Raw genomic sequence first — 13716 nt, 5'->3', positions numbered from 1 at the left:
TATAACTTTTTAAAATGGAGAGGAAAGTAGCGTGTTCGTAATCTGGTGGTGAGCCCCAAGATAAGGAAAAAGGTCTCTGTCCTCCAAAAACTTGTCTGAAAGCCTAGTCCCAAAACACTTGCCTTTATAGTGGAGAAGATGCTGTCAAGCTAGTGATCATCCATGGAGTACATAGTTGTTACAACCTCTGTCCCAAGTTTCTTCATCCCCAGCCAACTAGACTGAGAGGAACTTCTGTAATCTCAGTAGAACCATCCATTGAAAGATGCAGAATGAATGACAATAAGAAACTAATACTATTACTGGCTGTTACAATAATTATAAAGTATATTTTGTTCAATGGCATTTTAAATTTAGATAAGCATCAAAATACTGTAATGATAATTCTGATTTATTAAGACAGGGTCAATTTATTATATTACATTTCATTTTAAGAAAAATACATTATTTCATCTGCAGTAGGTGGGGTGGTTGGTTGACTTGTTTTACAGTGTGTATTAGTCATGTCAGACATTTACTAGCCAGAAAAAAAACATCATTCGCCAATAATTAGTGAATAACTGAGATATGAATGTACATAAATGAAGAGAGAATCTAAAATCGGTGGACTCTGACTGTAGGCAGCTGGGATGTAGCCTTTTGTGCCAGTGGTTATTTTTCCCCTCTTCTGTGATTGGTGAATAAGGGGCATAATCCCTTCTTCTTTAACTTTTATCAGATGGCGTAAAAGATATTGGTAAAGTGAAAATGAGAAGGAAAATAATGATCGGAGGCTGCTGAAGACAACCCCTGCCCCCCGCCTGTTTTTCAGTAAATTAATTTTTATATAGCAGTTGTGGAATTACCAACACAGCTGGTCCCAGCTACCCACTCCCAAGAAATAATAATAGTACTCATAGAAGAACACTCAGGAATAAGCTGAAAGCTGCATCAGAACATCAGATACAGCCTTGTTTGGGTGCTCTGCTTCGTAGAAATTTGCAGGCTTATGTATGTGCTTTAGAATTTTATATAAAGTTCATTTTCTTTTCCTTTTAGGACTCTTGGCTTTCTTTATATTTGCTGTTTTGTTTGGTTGATTGGTTGCTTTGGGTGGAGAGGGTTATTTTGATTTCTTAAGATCTTGATATTATTGATACTCTTCCCTGGAAACTGTACTTTTTTATTGTTTTGTTTTAGGAATGGTCAGAAAAAATGGATCAGCTTGAAAAGGTTAGTTCATCGTTGTTTCTGTCTCATTGTGAATGTTGGCCTCTTCTCTGGGGCTTGGAAAATGCTTTCTCCAGTACCTAGTACACTGATGGCTATACCACCTCTTGGAAGCAGGGCACTGGGTGATTAGACACTGACTTAGAAAGCTCATGTCTTCCTTTTTCTTGGTGGGTGTACTGGATATCTTTTGTTTGCCCCTCCAGGTACACTCTCCACCCCCTCTCCTGCCTTTCTCTGTGTATCTGAAGACTGATAGGGAATGCATCAGCAGGGCTCCATTGCCCTCTGGCTTCTAATTAAGTATGCCAGTGGGGAACACAAAAAGAACTATGTGTGGAAGAGCGTGGTCGGGAAGTTTATTCCCCCAGCCATCTCCATGTGAGATCCCTTCAGTTTGGTTGCATCCCATGGCCAAAGGTCACAGCTTCAGCTGGACCTTTGGTTCACCCTCTGATAGAGTTTCTCTTTCTGTGTTTCTTATAACCTATTTATCCCTTTGCCCCTTTATACCCAACTGTTACTAGCACATCATCTCTTTTGGGTTTTCTTACCCCACCCACAGCTTTGAAAAGTCCCTTTATTAGACTGTCTGCAGAATATCTACTTTGAGTCCCTTTCCTGCTGGGGCTCTGATTGACACAATGGTAACATTAGGAATACTTTTTGAGGATGCAGTGGGGAAGGAGGGCATTTCTGAAGGCTCAGCATTGAGTAGATAAGAGAACCTCTTAGCTAGACACAGATGAGGAGAATTGATTATTCCAGCACCATAGCTTGTGTAACACTGTGTAGGTGCCTTATGTAATGTATTCCTGGCTCCCAGACATGAACAGGAAGATTAAATTTCACACCTACAATTAGAAACACATTTTAATTTAAAATAATCAATAGTCAATTTGCTCAGCCCACATTATGTGCTGCTTCCTAATTCATTCCTTGTTTTCATTGAGTACTCCTAAGTTACTCTTTATGGTAGAAAATTATTTCTTTTCTTTTTCTTTTTTTTTTTTTTTGCCACACCATGTGGCATGCAGAATCTTAGTTCCCCAACCAGGGATCGAACCCGTGTCCCCTGCATTGGGAGCACAGAGTCCTAACTGCTGGACCGCCAGGGAAGTCCAGAAAATTATTTCTTAGATTGATATATTCAGTTGTAAAATATATTTACTGTTAATTTTATTAAACAGATGAGTTTTATTATTGCCCCATTCTTGGGATGAAACACCAAGTTAAACCAGTGATTTTCTTTGTGTGTTCTGTAGAAATCTGATTACCCAAGCTATCAGAATGCCTTAACGTATTTACATAGGAAAGAATTACAGAAAAGTCAAGCTATGTCCCGAAGAAACTTGTGCTTAAAAAAAATATATCTAAACATGGTGTTAATTATGGTCTTCTTAAATATGAAGGTATGGGTTAGGTTAAAGTTTTCTTGTCTTGAAAGAAACTCTTAAGATTGTAGCAGTTGAATTCTCATTGGACTACTTTTTCATCTTTTAAAATTACGGTAAAGGGGGAATCCATATAGGACTGAACTAAATAAAATCTACTTCAGTTCACTAAGAGCTTTTCTCTCCATCCCCCCGCCCTACCGCAGGAGGGGTTGGGAAATATTTTAGACCAGGAAAGAGTAATGAGGCATCTATGTAGGTCTTTTAAGCCACTGTGATTTTTGGAAGTGTTATTTTTAGGCTGTTTCAATTTCTTTTTTTTTTTAATTTAATTTAATTTTTTTATACAGCAAGTTCTTTTTAAAAAAATTTTTTTTTAATTTATTTTTTATACAGCAGGTCCTTATTAGTTATCCATTTTATACATATTAGTGTATATATGTCAATCCCAATCTCCCAGTCCCACCACCCCTCCCCCCCCGTTTTAATTTCTTTTTAATCAAGAATTGGAAACTGTGACAACAGGGTTTGTCCTGAAGAGAATCCATCTCGGGAAGCTATTATTTAGTAAATTGTAACCTCCTGACACCAGTCATGTCTAATTTTTGTTGACTTGCTATCTGAACTTACTAACCAATATTAGTTCTACTCAAATGCATCTAATTTTTTAAGAGCGTTCAGTCTTGTTCCAGTTATTCATGTTATTCAGCCAGTTCAGTATGTCATTGAGATAGACATGTAAAATGGATATCTGGAATTGCTAATCAAACTTAAGCACTTTTCAAGTATTAAGTAATTGTTGCTCTTGTTCCCCTTTTCACAACTATCATTTAAAACATATTTATTTCTAACTTAAAGAATTTATAGATAATTTTGTAAATAATTACCGTAAAGCTTCCCATTATCAATGTATTATTGCTACTGACAAGAAATTGTCTTCAGATTTTCCTTTATTAAGAATTCTGCTTATATAATACGGATGTCTAATGTCCTAGTTGCCTGAGCTGATATTTTCTTTTGCATAGGATAAAAGGTTTCTGACAGCTCAGTTACAGGAAATGAAGAACCAGAGTTTGAATCTTTTCCAAAGGAGAGATGAAATGGATGAATTAGAGGGGTTCCAGCAGCAGGAACTAAGTAAAGTAAAGCACATGGTACGCGTTTTTGTTTTAGAAGCTAAATCCTGAATAGATGATTAGTTATGCTGATCTTGCTAGTCATCACTGTCTAACTGCAGCTAAGCATACCTTAGTTGTCTTTGATAGTAATCATATTTGTATGTTTTTCAGTTTGTTAAAGTGGAAAAGTTCTGTTTGAAATGTATTTCCTTTTTCTTTTTAAACTACTGGGCATATGAGACCCCTTCTAAGCTCACAAAAATGTTATGAAAGCTTGCCTTATTGGTCCAGATTTTTGGTAATTAATTAATTTATTAATTAATTTATTTTTGGCTGCATTGGGTCTTCGTTGCTGCGCGCGGGCTTTCGCTAGTTGCGGCGAGCGGGGGCTACTCTTCGTTGTGGTGCGCAGACTTCTCATTGCGGTGGCTTCTCTTGTTGCAGAGCATAGGCTCTGGGCGTGCGGGCTTCAGTAGTTGTGGCTCGCGGGCTCTAGAGCGCAGGCTCAGTAGTTGTGGCACATGGGCTTAGTTGCTCCGCAGCACGTGGGATCTTCCCAGACCAGGGATGATCGAACCCCTGTCCCCTGCATTGGCAGGCGGATTCTTAACCACTGCACCACCAGGGAAGTCCCAGATTTTTTTTTTTTTTCAGATTTTATTTTTAATTTATTTATTTTATTTTTATTATTTTTGGCTGCGTCGGGTCTTAGTTGCGGCACGCGGGATCTTCATCGTGACATGTGGGCTTCTCTCCAGTTGTGGCACGTGGGCTCCGGAGCACGTGGGCTCTGTAGTTGCAGTGCGCAGGCTCCAGAGTGCATGGGCTCTGTAGTTTGCAGCACGCAGGCTCTCTAGTTGAGAAGCGCAGGCTCAGTAGTTGGGGCATGTGGGCTTAGTTGCCCGTGGCCTGTGGGATCTTCCCTGACCAGGGATCGAACTGCGTCCCCTGCATTGGAAGGCGGATTCTTAACCACTGGACCATCAGGGAAGTCCTTGTCCAGATTTTTTTACAAGTGTATTTCTTAGTAGTGGTCCAGTGAAACTTTCTATCTTTGTATCAGCTTTTAAAAAAAGAAGAAAGTTTGGGGAAAATGGAGCAAGAATTGGAAGCACGTACCAGAGAACTTAGTCGCACCCAGGAGGAGTTGATGATCTCCAACCAGATGTCAGCAGACTTAAGCCAGAAGATAGAAGAACTTCAGAGAAACTACTCAACGCTGGAAGAGCAGAGGTTCTTGCTTGGTCTGTGGGGCACATGGGTAGCGGTGTTAGTGTAGCTCTGGTTACAGCCAACCTGTCTTTCCCCATTGCTCACTGTAGCACTTTCTGATCTTAATTCTGGCAGTCTTCTGGACTTATCCTTACCTGCCTAGGGCTTTAGGACCCCCCTACCTCCCCCAAACCCTCATTCCCCTTCACCTGCCTCGGCTCAGACACTCCAACCCTGCCGAGCAATTTAGTATGTTTTAGAGTTGCTAAGCTATTGAATAGCCAAAGGTAGATCAGGATTTCTTGCCTAAACCTGAGTGGAGTTTTTCTCTTGGGCCTTCTGCTTCAGAGAGAGTGAAGGAGTCTTTTCCACTGATAATCTTCACAAGGCTAATGTTTGCAGCCCTGACATGTAAAGAACCATCTGTGTTTTTCCATCTGTGTAGAGCCCTGACATGTAAAGAACCATCTGTGTAGAAGAATGTGTCTTAGGTGGGATATCCAAATTTGTTCATTGTCTGCTTTCTTTCAATAAAGAGATCATGTGACAGCTTCAAAAACAGGTGCAGAAAATAAGATCACAGCCCTGGAGCAGAAGGAAGAGGAACTCCAAGCCTTCATTCAGCAACTTTCCATTGATTTGCAAAAGGTAAGTAGAGGACTAGGAGTGGACCCAAGTTGCTAGGATTCATGAATGGGGTAAAAACTATATCTGTCAGAAATTTTCGCCTCAGGGTGGCTGGTGAAAGTTCTGTTTCTCATGCAGTCCACATTGCCCTAGTTCCTGGTGTAGCCAGGCTGCATCCAGATGGAAGGGGCCATGTAGCTGAACAAGGGTTGCTTAACAGAAGAGGTCAGTATTGTCCGGACAGGAACTGTCAAAGCATACCATGTGATCTACTCAAACGTATAAACTGCTATGTCATGGACCTTGAGCACAAGACACAACAGCACTGGTTGACGTGGCTAGGCTTGTACCTTTGACATACGTGGCTCTAATCCAATTTGTTCAAACGCACATAAATGATATCATAACTGTTTGTTTTTTTGTTTGGCTAACATACATTTTTTGCCCTTCTACTCTAGGCCCGTGCTAAATTCTGAGACTATAAGGGTGAACAATAATAATATCATTATTGACTGTAGTGTTTCTCAGTGGTGTGTTCCTTACCATTTTGAGCAGAACAATTTGTACTGTATGATTGTCCCATGCGTTGCAGGACATTTAGCTTTCCTGGCCCCTGTGTTCTGAATGCCAGCAGCATCCTTCAGGCATTGACAGGCCAGCCCTTCTCCTCATATTGACAAAACACCCCCTAACAGGTGGTACCAAAAACCCTACCCTCATCCCCTGAGAACCACTAATCTCAAGTGCACCAGAGACTTACAGTATTATTACAGTACAGTAAGATTTGTGTAAAAGAGAAGTCTATATACTCCTTCTAGCTATTAGCATACTTACAGATACCTAAATAGAAGCCGAGAGAGGTCATATACCTTGTTCAAAGTTATACGGTAAGTGACAGAGCTGAATTCTAACCCAAGTCTTACTCCAAAGCTCATGCTTGTTCCACGGGGCTTTGTTGACTCACAACAAGGAGCACCCAGTAAATAGATCTTACACAAATGAATGACTGTGATAGAAGGTCCCTCCCCCCAGTGAACTGAAAATCTAGACACCTATAGTGTTTTGTCTCAGAGGCCTACTGTTTCATGATAGAACTCAAACCTCCTGTTTGACAAGAAAAAAGTTCACAACTCAGTAAGTCCCAAATAAGTGAACTAGATTTTTCAAATGCAAAGGATATGCCATAGGGAGAGTGCATTTCCAGTGCAGGAGTCAAGGAACTGTTCCTGGAGGAACTGGAATTTCAAGGATGGGTAGGACAGAAGGAAGCAGAAAAGACAGAAGGGTATAGAATACATTTTGTGAGGGTGGTTGGAGAGAACAACAGACACAAAACTTTGGGATTCACGGGACCGTTTGATATTAGAACCATCCCTCCATTTCATAATTGGAAAAGGTAATTTTCCAGACTCTGGTCCCACTGAGTTCCCTCATTCATTCTAAAAATATAATTTGAGTTTTATTATGTGTCAAGCTCTGTGCTCTGTGCTGGGTGTTAGAAATACTAGGGTGAGCAAAACATACCACCTTTGCCCTTGTGGAATTTAGTCTAGAGGGGAAGTGAGACATTAATAATCACATAGATATATAATGGTAAACTGTGATGTGTTGCTGTGAAGGAAAACTACAGGATGCTGTGAGATCCTATAAGAGGGCATCAAATCAGATCTAGCGTTGGAGTCATAGAACACTTTCCTTGAGGAAGTAACACTTGGACTGAGATGAACTACTGAAGCTTGTGGGGGTAGGAATGATGGCAGAGAATTTTAAATAGGAAATAGTATGAACAATAAACCCAGAAACTGAGGCAGTAAAGGGAGTAGCGCCTTCAAGGAAGTGGAAGAAGGCTGGAAGGGTAACACAGAGTAAGGGAGAGGATTACTCTGGCTGTTAGAGGAAACATTGAAAGGGTTTCCAGTTAGGAAGCTCTTGCAGTTGTGCAGGCATTAGACGGTGACTCTGACAAGAGTCGAGGTGGAAATGACGGGGGAGCAGACAAATTTAAGAAATCGTGAGGAGACGGACCCACTTGGTAATGTGGTAAATACAGGAGAGGAGCAAGAGGAAAGGAGGTGTTTGGGGTGACTTCTGGGTTTCTGGCTTAATCACCTGAGTGGCTGATGCTGTCAGTCATCAGGCTAAGATAGCACTAAAGGAAGGTCAGTTTTCTCGTAAAGATGATGAGTTTAGAGTCCGTTTCTTTGTTGGCCTCGTTAATATTGAGGAGATATGAAATAATATTTATGAAACATAAGTAAGGTAAATAGTGTAACAAGCTAATGAACCGCCATGTAGCTACTACCCCCCAGATTAAGAAAAAGAACAGTATGTTTACCTTTGAGATTCCTGGTGTGCCCTTTACTCTTCCATCACATTCTTTTTACCTTCTTAAGTCAGCTTATCCAGAAATTACTCCACTTCCTAGCTTTGCTTTATAATTTTATCCCTTAACAGTAGCTTCTTTCATTTATCATGCTTGTTAACATTATATAAATGAAATGCTGTAGGTATTCTTCTAATGCTGGCTTTCTGTGCTCAAGGTTGTATTCTGAGACACATTCATATGGACACATGCCGCTATAATTTAATCTTTTCTCAACTGTGTAGTATGAAGTTACTAGAATTCATTTACCCATTCTGTTGACAGTGGGCATTAAGGTGTTTCTGGTTTTTGCTTTTACAAACAAGGCTGCTGTGAACTTTTGTCTGCCTGTGAATGAGTTAACTCTAGGGTATATTTGAGATGTGAAAAGTTTGGGTCAAAACATTTGTACTTTTCAACTTTACTAGGTAATGCCCAGTTTTTCCATACTAGTTGTAGTAATTTACAAACTTTCACCAGCAGTATATAAGAATTTGGGTTCCTCTGCTTCCTTGACAAGGTGAGATATTGTCAGACTTTTAATTTTTGCCAGTCTGGTGAATGTGAAATCTTTTCTCACCATGGTTTTTTTTTGTTTTGTTTTGTTTTTTGGCCGTGCTGCACGGCTTGCAGGATTTTAGTTCCCCGAACAGGGATTGAACCTGGGTCCTCGGCAGTGAAAGCGCAGAGTCCTAACCACTGGACCACCAGGGAATTCCCTCTCACCGTGATTTTAATTTGCTTTTCCCAGATTATTAATGAAGTTCAGCATATTTTCATATGTTTATCAGTCATTCGTGCTCTTCTGTGAAGTGCTGGTTCAAATCTTTGGCCCATTTTCTATTACATTTTCTGTCTTTTTCTCACTGATTGTCAGAGTTCTTTATATATATCCTGGCTACCATGCTCCTTGGTCAGTTATGTGGGTTGCAAATGTGTTCTCTCAGTTTTGGGCTTGCCTTCACACTCTTTATGGTTTCTTCTGTTGAACATATGCTCTTCATTTTAGTATAGTTGAATTTATTATTTTCCTTTAAGTTTATACTTTTGTCTCTTTAAAAAAACCTTTCCTCACTTGGAATCATAACATTATTCTCTTATATTATTATCTGAAAGTTTTAGAGTCTTGACTTTATTTTCAAGTCTTTAACATACCTGAAATGTGATTTTGATGTGAGAAAGGGATCTGTATCTTATTTTTTTTTAATTGTTTTAGTACCATTTATTGAAAAATCTGTCTTCTCGCTGATCTGCAATGCCAGCTTTATCATGATTCAGTTTTCCATTTGTACATGGAACCACTCCTGGACTTTGGGGTGTATGCAGCTGTGGTGTTTGCACAATACTAAGCATTGCCTTACTAACTACAGTATTAGGATAAGTCCTGGTGTCTGACAAGACAAGTCTCCGTACCTAGTTCTTTTTTAGGAGTATTTTGAATATCGTTGGCCTATTGCTCTTCCACAGAACAACTTGTCAGGCACCTGAAAAAACCTGGTGGAGAGGCTCCAGAAAGACCATTAGCCCCTCCGCCAGGTGAGGACACAGAAAGAAGTGCCAGCTATGAACTAGGAAATGAGCCTTCACCAGAGGTGACCACGCTGGCACCTTGATCGTGGACTTCCCAGCCTCCAGCACTGTCACCTGCCCAAATGCAACCTTGAACCAAACCAGATGCCAGAGGGAAGAGAGTGTCTGTTGATATTGTCCAGGCTGCGGATGTCTCCAGGAAAAATTGGAAAAGATGAAGGGGACATGGGTTCAAGCCCTGGTCTGGGAAGATCCCACATGCCATGGAGCAACTAACCCTGTGCGCCACAACTACTGAACCTGTGCTCTAGAGCCTGCGAGCCACACCTACTGAAGCCTGCGTGCCTGGAGCCTGTGCTTCACAACAAGAGAAGCCACTGCAATGAGAAGCCCGCACACCGCAACGAGGAGTAGCCCCCGCTCGCCACAACTAGAGAAAGCCCGCGCACAGCCCAAAATAAATAAATAAATAAATAAATGATTTTTTAAAAAAAAAAAAAAAACCTGGTGGGATATTGATTGGAATTGCATTGACTCTGAAGATGCATTTACAGAACGTTGATTACTTTATCATGTGAGTTTTCTTATCCAAGAACACCGTGTCTGTCTCTCTAGATATTCAGTGTTACTGTTTCTTTAAAAATGACTGTCAATAAGGTTCTATAATTTTTTCCAGAAAGGTTTATTTATTTATTATTTATTTATTTGGCTGCGTTGGGTCTTCATTGCTGTGTGCGGGCTTTCTCTAGTTGTGGCGAGCGGGGTCTACTCTTGGTTGCAGTTTGCAGGCTTCTCATTGCAGTGGCTTCTCTTGTTGCGGAGCATGGGCTCCAGGCACGCAGCCTTCAGTAGTTGTGGCACACGGACTCAGTAGTTGTAGCTTGCAGGCTCTAGAGCACAGGCTTAATAGTAGTGGCACACGGGCTTAGTTGCTCCACAGCATGTGGGATCTTCCTGGACCAGGGCTCGAAACCCATGTCTCCTGCATTGGCAGGCAGATTCTTAACCACTTCACCACCAGGGAAGTCCCTTCCATAAAGGTTTGTTAACTGTTGTTAAATTTATTCCGAGGTGCTTTATTTTTTTAAAACCAATTCTAAATTGTGACATTTTAAAAATTATTTTTTGTATTTGTTGCTGACATATAGAAATATTTGTGTATCAAATTTTTTGCACAACTTATTAACTCTTATTAAGCTTAACAGTGAGTCTTCAGAGTCTAGCAATCATATCATCTGCAAATGAAGACAGTTTTATTTCTTTCCAATTCTTATACCTTTTTTGTCTTTGCCTTGGGCTGTTTGTTTTCTTGTTCTTGAGGGTATTTTTTTTTTATATTGTTGAGTTTTAAGAGATTTTTTTAATATTTTAGGTAACAGGCCTTTTATCAAATGTGTCTTTTGCAAATATTTCTCCTAGTCTGTGGCTTGTCTTCTCATTCTCTTGACATTGTCTTTTGCAGAGCAGAAGTTTCTAATTTTGATGAAATCCAGCTTATCAATTATTTCTTTCATGGATCATGGCTTTGGTGTTGTAGTTAATAAGTCACTGTCATACCCGAGGTCATCTAGGTTTTCTCCTATGTTATCTTCTAGGAGTCCATAGTTTTTGAGTTTTACATTTAGGTCTGTGATCCATTTTGAGTTAATTTTTATGAAAGTTGTAAGGTCTGTGTCTACATTCATTTTTTTTTACATGTGGATATCCAGTTGTTCAGCACCATTTATTGAAGAAGCTACCTTTGCTCCACTGTATTGCCTTTGCTCTTTTGTCAAAGATCAGTTCACTATATTTATGGGGGTCTATCTCCAGGTGCTCTATTCACTTCCATTGATCTAATTGTCTATTCTTTTGTCAATACTACACTGTCCTAATTACTGTAGCTATAGTAAGTTGTAGGGTCAAGTAGTGTCAGTCCTCTGACTTTGTTCTCCTTTAGTATTACGTTGGCCATTCTGAATCTTTTGCCTGACATATAAACTTTAGAATCGGTTTGCTGATATCCATAAAATAACTGCTGGGATTTGGATTTGGATTGCATTGAATCTATAGAACAAGTTGGGAGGAATCGATTTCTTGATATTATTGAGTCTTTCCTATCCATGAACATGGACTATCACACCATTTATTTAATTTTTTAAAATTTCATTGATCAGAGTTTTATACTTCTCCTCATGTATATCTTGTACATATTTTGTTAGATTTATACCTAAGTGTTTCATTTTTGGAGTTTTACTGTAAATAGTATTGTGTTTTTAATTTCAAATTTTACATGTTCATTGTTGGTATATAGGAAAACAATTGACTTTTGTGTATTAACCTTGTATCCTGCAACCTTGCTATAATCAATTATTAGTTCTGGGGAGTTTTTTTGTTGATTCATTTGGATTTCCTACAAAGATGATTATATCATCTGCAAACAAAGGCAGCTTTATGTTTTCCTTCCCAATCTCCATTCCTTTTTTTTTAATAAAATTTTTTTTTTTTGGCTGCATTGGGTCTTTGTTGCTGCACGCAGGTTTTTCTCTAGTTGTGGCGAGTGTAGGCTTCTCATTGCGGTGGCTTCTCTTGTTGCAGAACATGGGCTCTAGGTGCACGGGCTTCAGTAGTTGCGGCACACGAGCTTAGTAGTTGTGGGTCGCGGGCTGTAGAGCGCAGGCTCAGTAGTTGTGGTGCACAGGCTCAGTTGCTCCATGGCATGTGGGATCTTCCCAGACCAGGGCTCGAATCCGTGTCCCCTGCATTGGCAGGTGGATTCTTAACCACTCTGCCACCAGGGAAGACTTCCATTCCTCTTATTTCCTTTTCTTGCCTTATTGCATTAGCAAGAACTTCCAGATGATGTTGGAAAGGAGTGGTGAGAGGAGACATCCTTGCCTTGTACCTGATCTTAGTGGGAAAATCTTTGAGTTTCTCACCATTAAGTATGGTGTTAGCTGTAGCACATTAGGTGCTGAGGGCTTGAAGTAAAACAGCCAGAGTGTGGGATATTGCTCTATGTGGGATATGGTGCACAAGAAAACTAAATGGGAATTGGCAACTGATTCTTTTTCTGTCCCTGACTCTGCCCAACACGGTGACTTATATAAGACTTGTTTGTTCTCTTGGTTGTTACTGGAAAGGGTCACCTGTATCTCTCAAGTTCATACTGACGTGTAATATAAGGAGTACAGGCTTTGGATCAAGAAGACTTGGGTTTGAATCCTTATTCTGTCACCAAGGTGTGTGCTGTTGGGCTAGTAGTCCCTAAGCTTCAATTTCCCTGTAAATGGACACAGTGAAGGGTGGTTGTAAGAACTAGAGGATGTGCTTGCACATGCTTTGCAAACTGTAGCTGCTCCTGCACCATGCTATTGCAATTATTACTGTTATCAACATTATTAGTAAGAGACCCATTAAAGATGGGTCAGCCAGGCTAAAACTTTTTTCTTTCCTATCAGACTACCTCTCCCTCCTGTATTCTCTGCTTTGCATAATGTTACCATTCATCCAGGCATCTGAGCCACAGACTTGGCAGTTGTCTTCACTTCTTCTTTCCTCTTCACCCAGCCCCCTGGTCATGTTGAACTTGTCTGTTTACCCCTTTACACATGCTGCCTTTTACCCAGAAAGCTTGTTCCTCTCACCCACCTTCCACCTGGACTTGCCTGCTTAGGAGGCCAGATCTGATTGCCCCTGTTAGTCCCTTCTGCCTCTGATATCTCATAGCACCTTGCATGTCTCTCTGTTACAGCATGATTGTATTGTTTTATAATTAACTGTGTGTATATCTCTTTTTACCACCAGCCTCCATGCTTCTATGGGTCAGTAACTATAGCTGATTATATCCCTAGAGACAACACGCAGAGTATAGGCTTGATAAAAGTTTTTGAATGATGGGATCTTTTTTTTTTTTAATTTATTTATTTTTGGCTGTGTTGTGTCTTCGTTGCTGTGCGCAGGCTTCCTCTAGTTGCAGTGAGCGGGGGCTACCCTTTGTTGTGGTGAGTGGGCTTCTCATTGCGGTGGCTTCTCTTGTTGTGGAGCATGGGCTCTAGGCGTGCGGGCTTCAGTAGTTGTGGCTCGCAGGCTCTAGAGCGCAGTCTCAGTAGTTGTGGCGCATGGGCTTAGTTGCTCCGCGGCATGTGGGATCTTCCCAGACCAGGGCTCGAACCCGTGTCCCCTGCGTTGGCAGGCGGATTCTTAACCATTGCACCACCAGGGAAGCCTGAATTACGGGATCTTGAATCCATTCTTCAAACTTCTCTTCCACTATATATGTTGT

At 40.5% G+C, this 13716-nt stretch overlaps 1 protein-coding gene across 4 annotated transcripts in view; it reads left to right on the top strand.

Moving 5' to 3' along the window:
- GOLGA1 (golgin A1) overlaps positions 1–13716 on the top strand; it is a 54998-nt gene that overhangs the window by 10601 nt on the left and 30681 nt on the right. For all 4 annotated transcript variants that reach the window (XM_007194687.2, XM_007194685.2, XM_007194686.2 and 1 more), the window contains exons 7-10: positions 1180–1212; positions 3629–3757; positions 4785–4954; positions 5470–5581. In XM_007194687.2, the coding sequence (XP_007194749.2) occupies positions 1180–1212; positions 3629–3757; positions 4785–4954; positions 5470–5581 (444 nt within the window). The remainder of the gene's footprint in view (positions 1–1179; positions 1213–3628; positions 3758–4784; positions 4955–5469; positions 5582–13716) is intronic.

The sequence above is a fragment of the Balaenoptera acutorostrata genome, chromosome 6, assembly GCF_949987535.1.
Source record: "Balaenoptera acutorostrata chromosome 6, mBalAcu1.1, whole genome shotgun sequence".
NCBI classification, from domain to species: domain Eukaryota; kingdom Metazoa; phylum Chordata; class Mammalia; order Artiodactyla; family Balaenopteridae; genus Balaenoptera; species Balaenoptera acutorostrata.
This window is presented reverse-complemented; position numbering and strand designations above follow the sequence as displayed.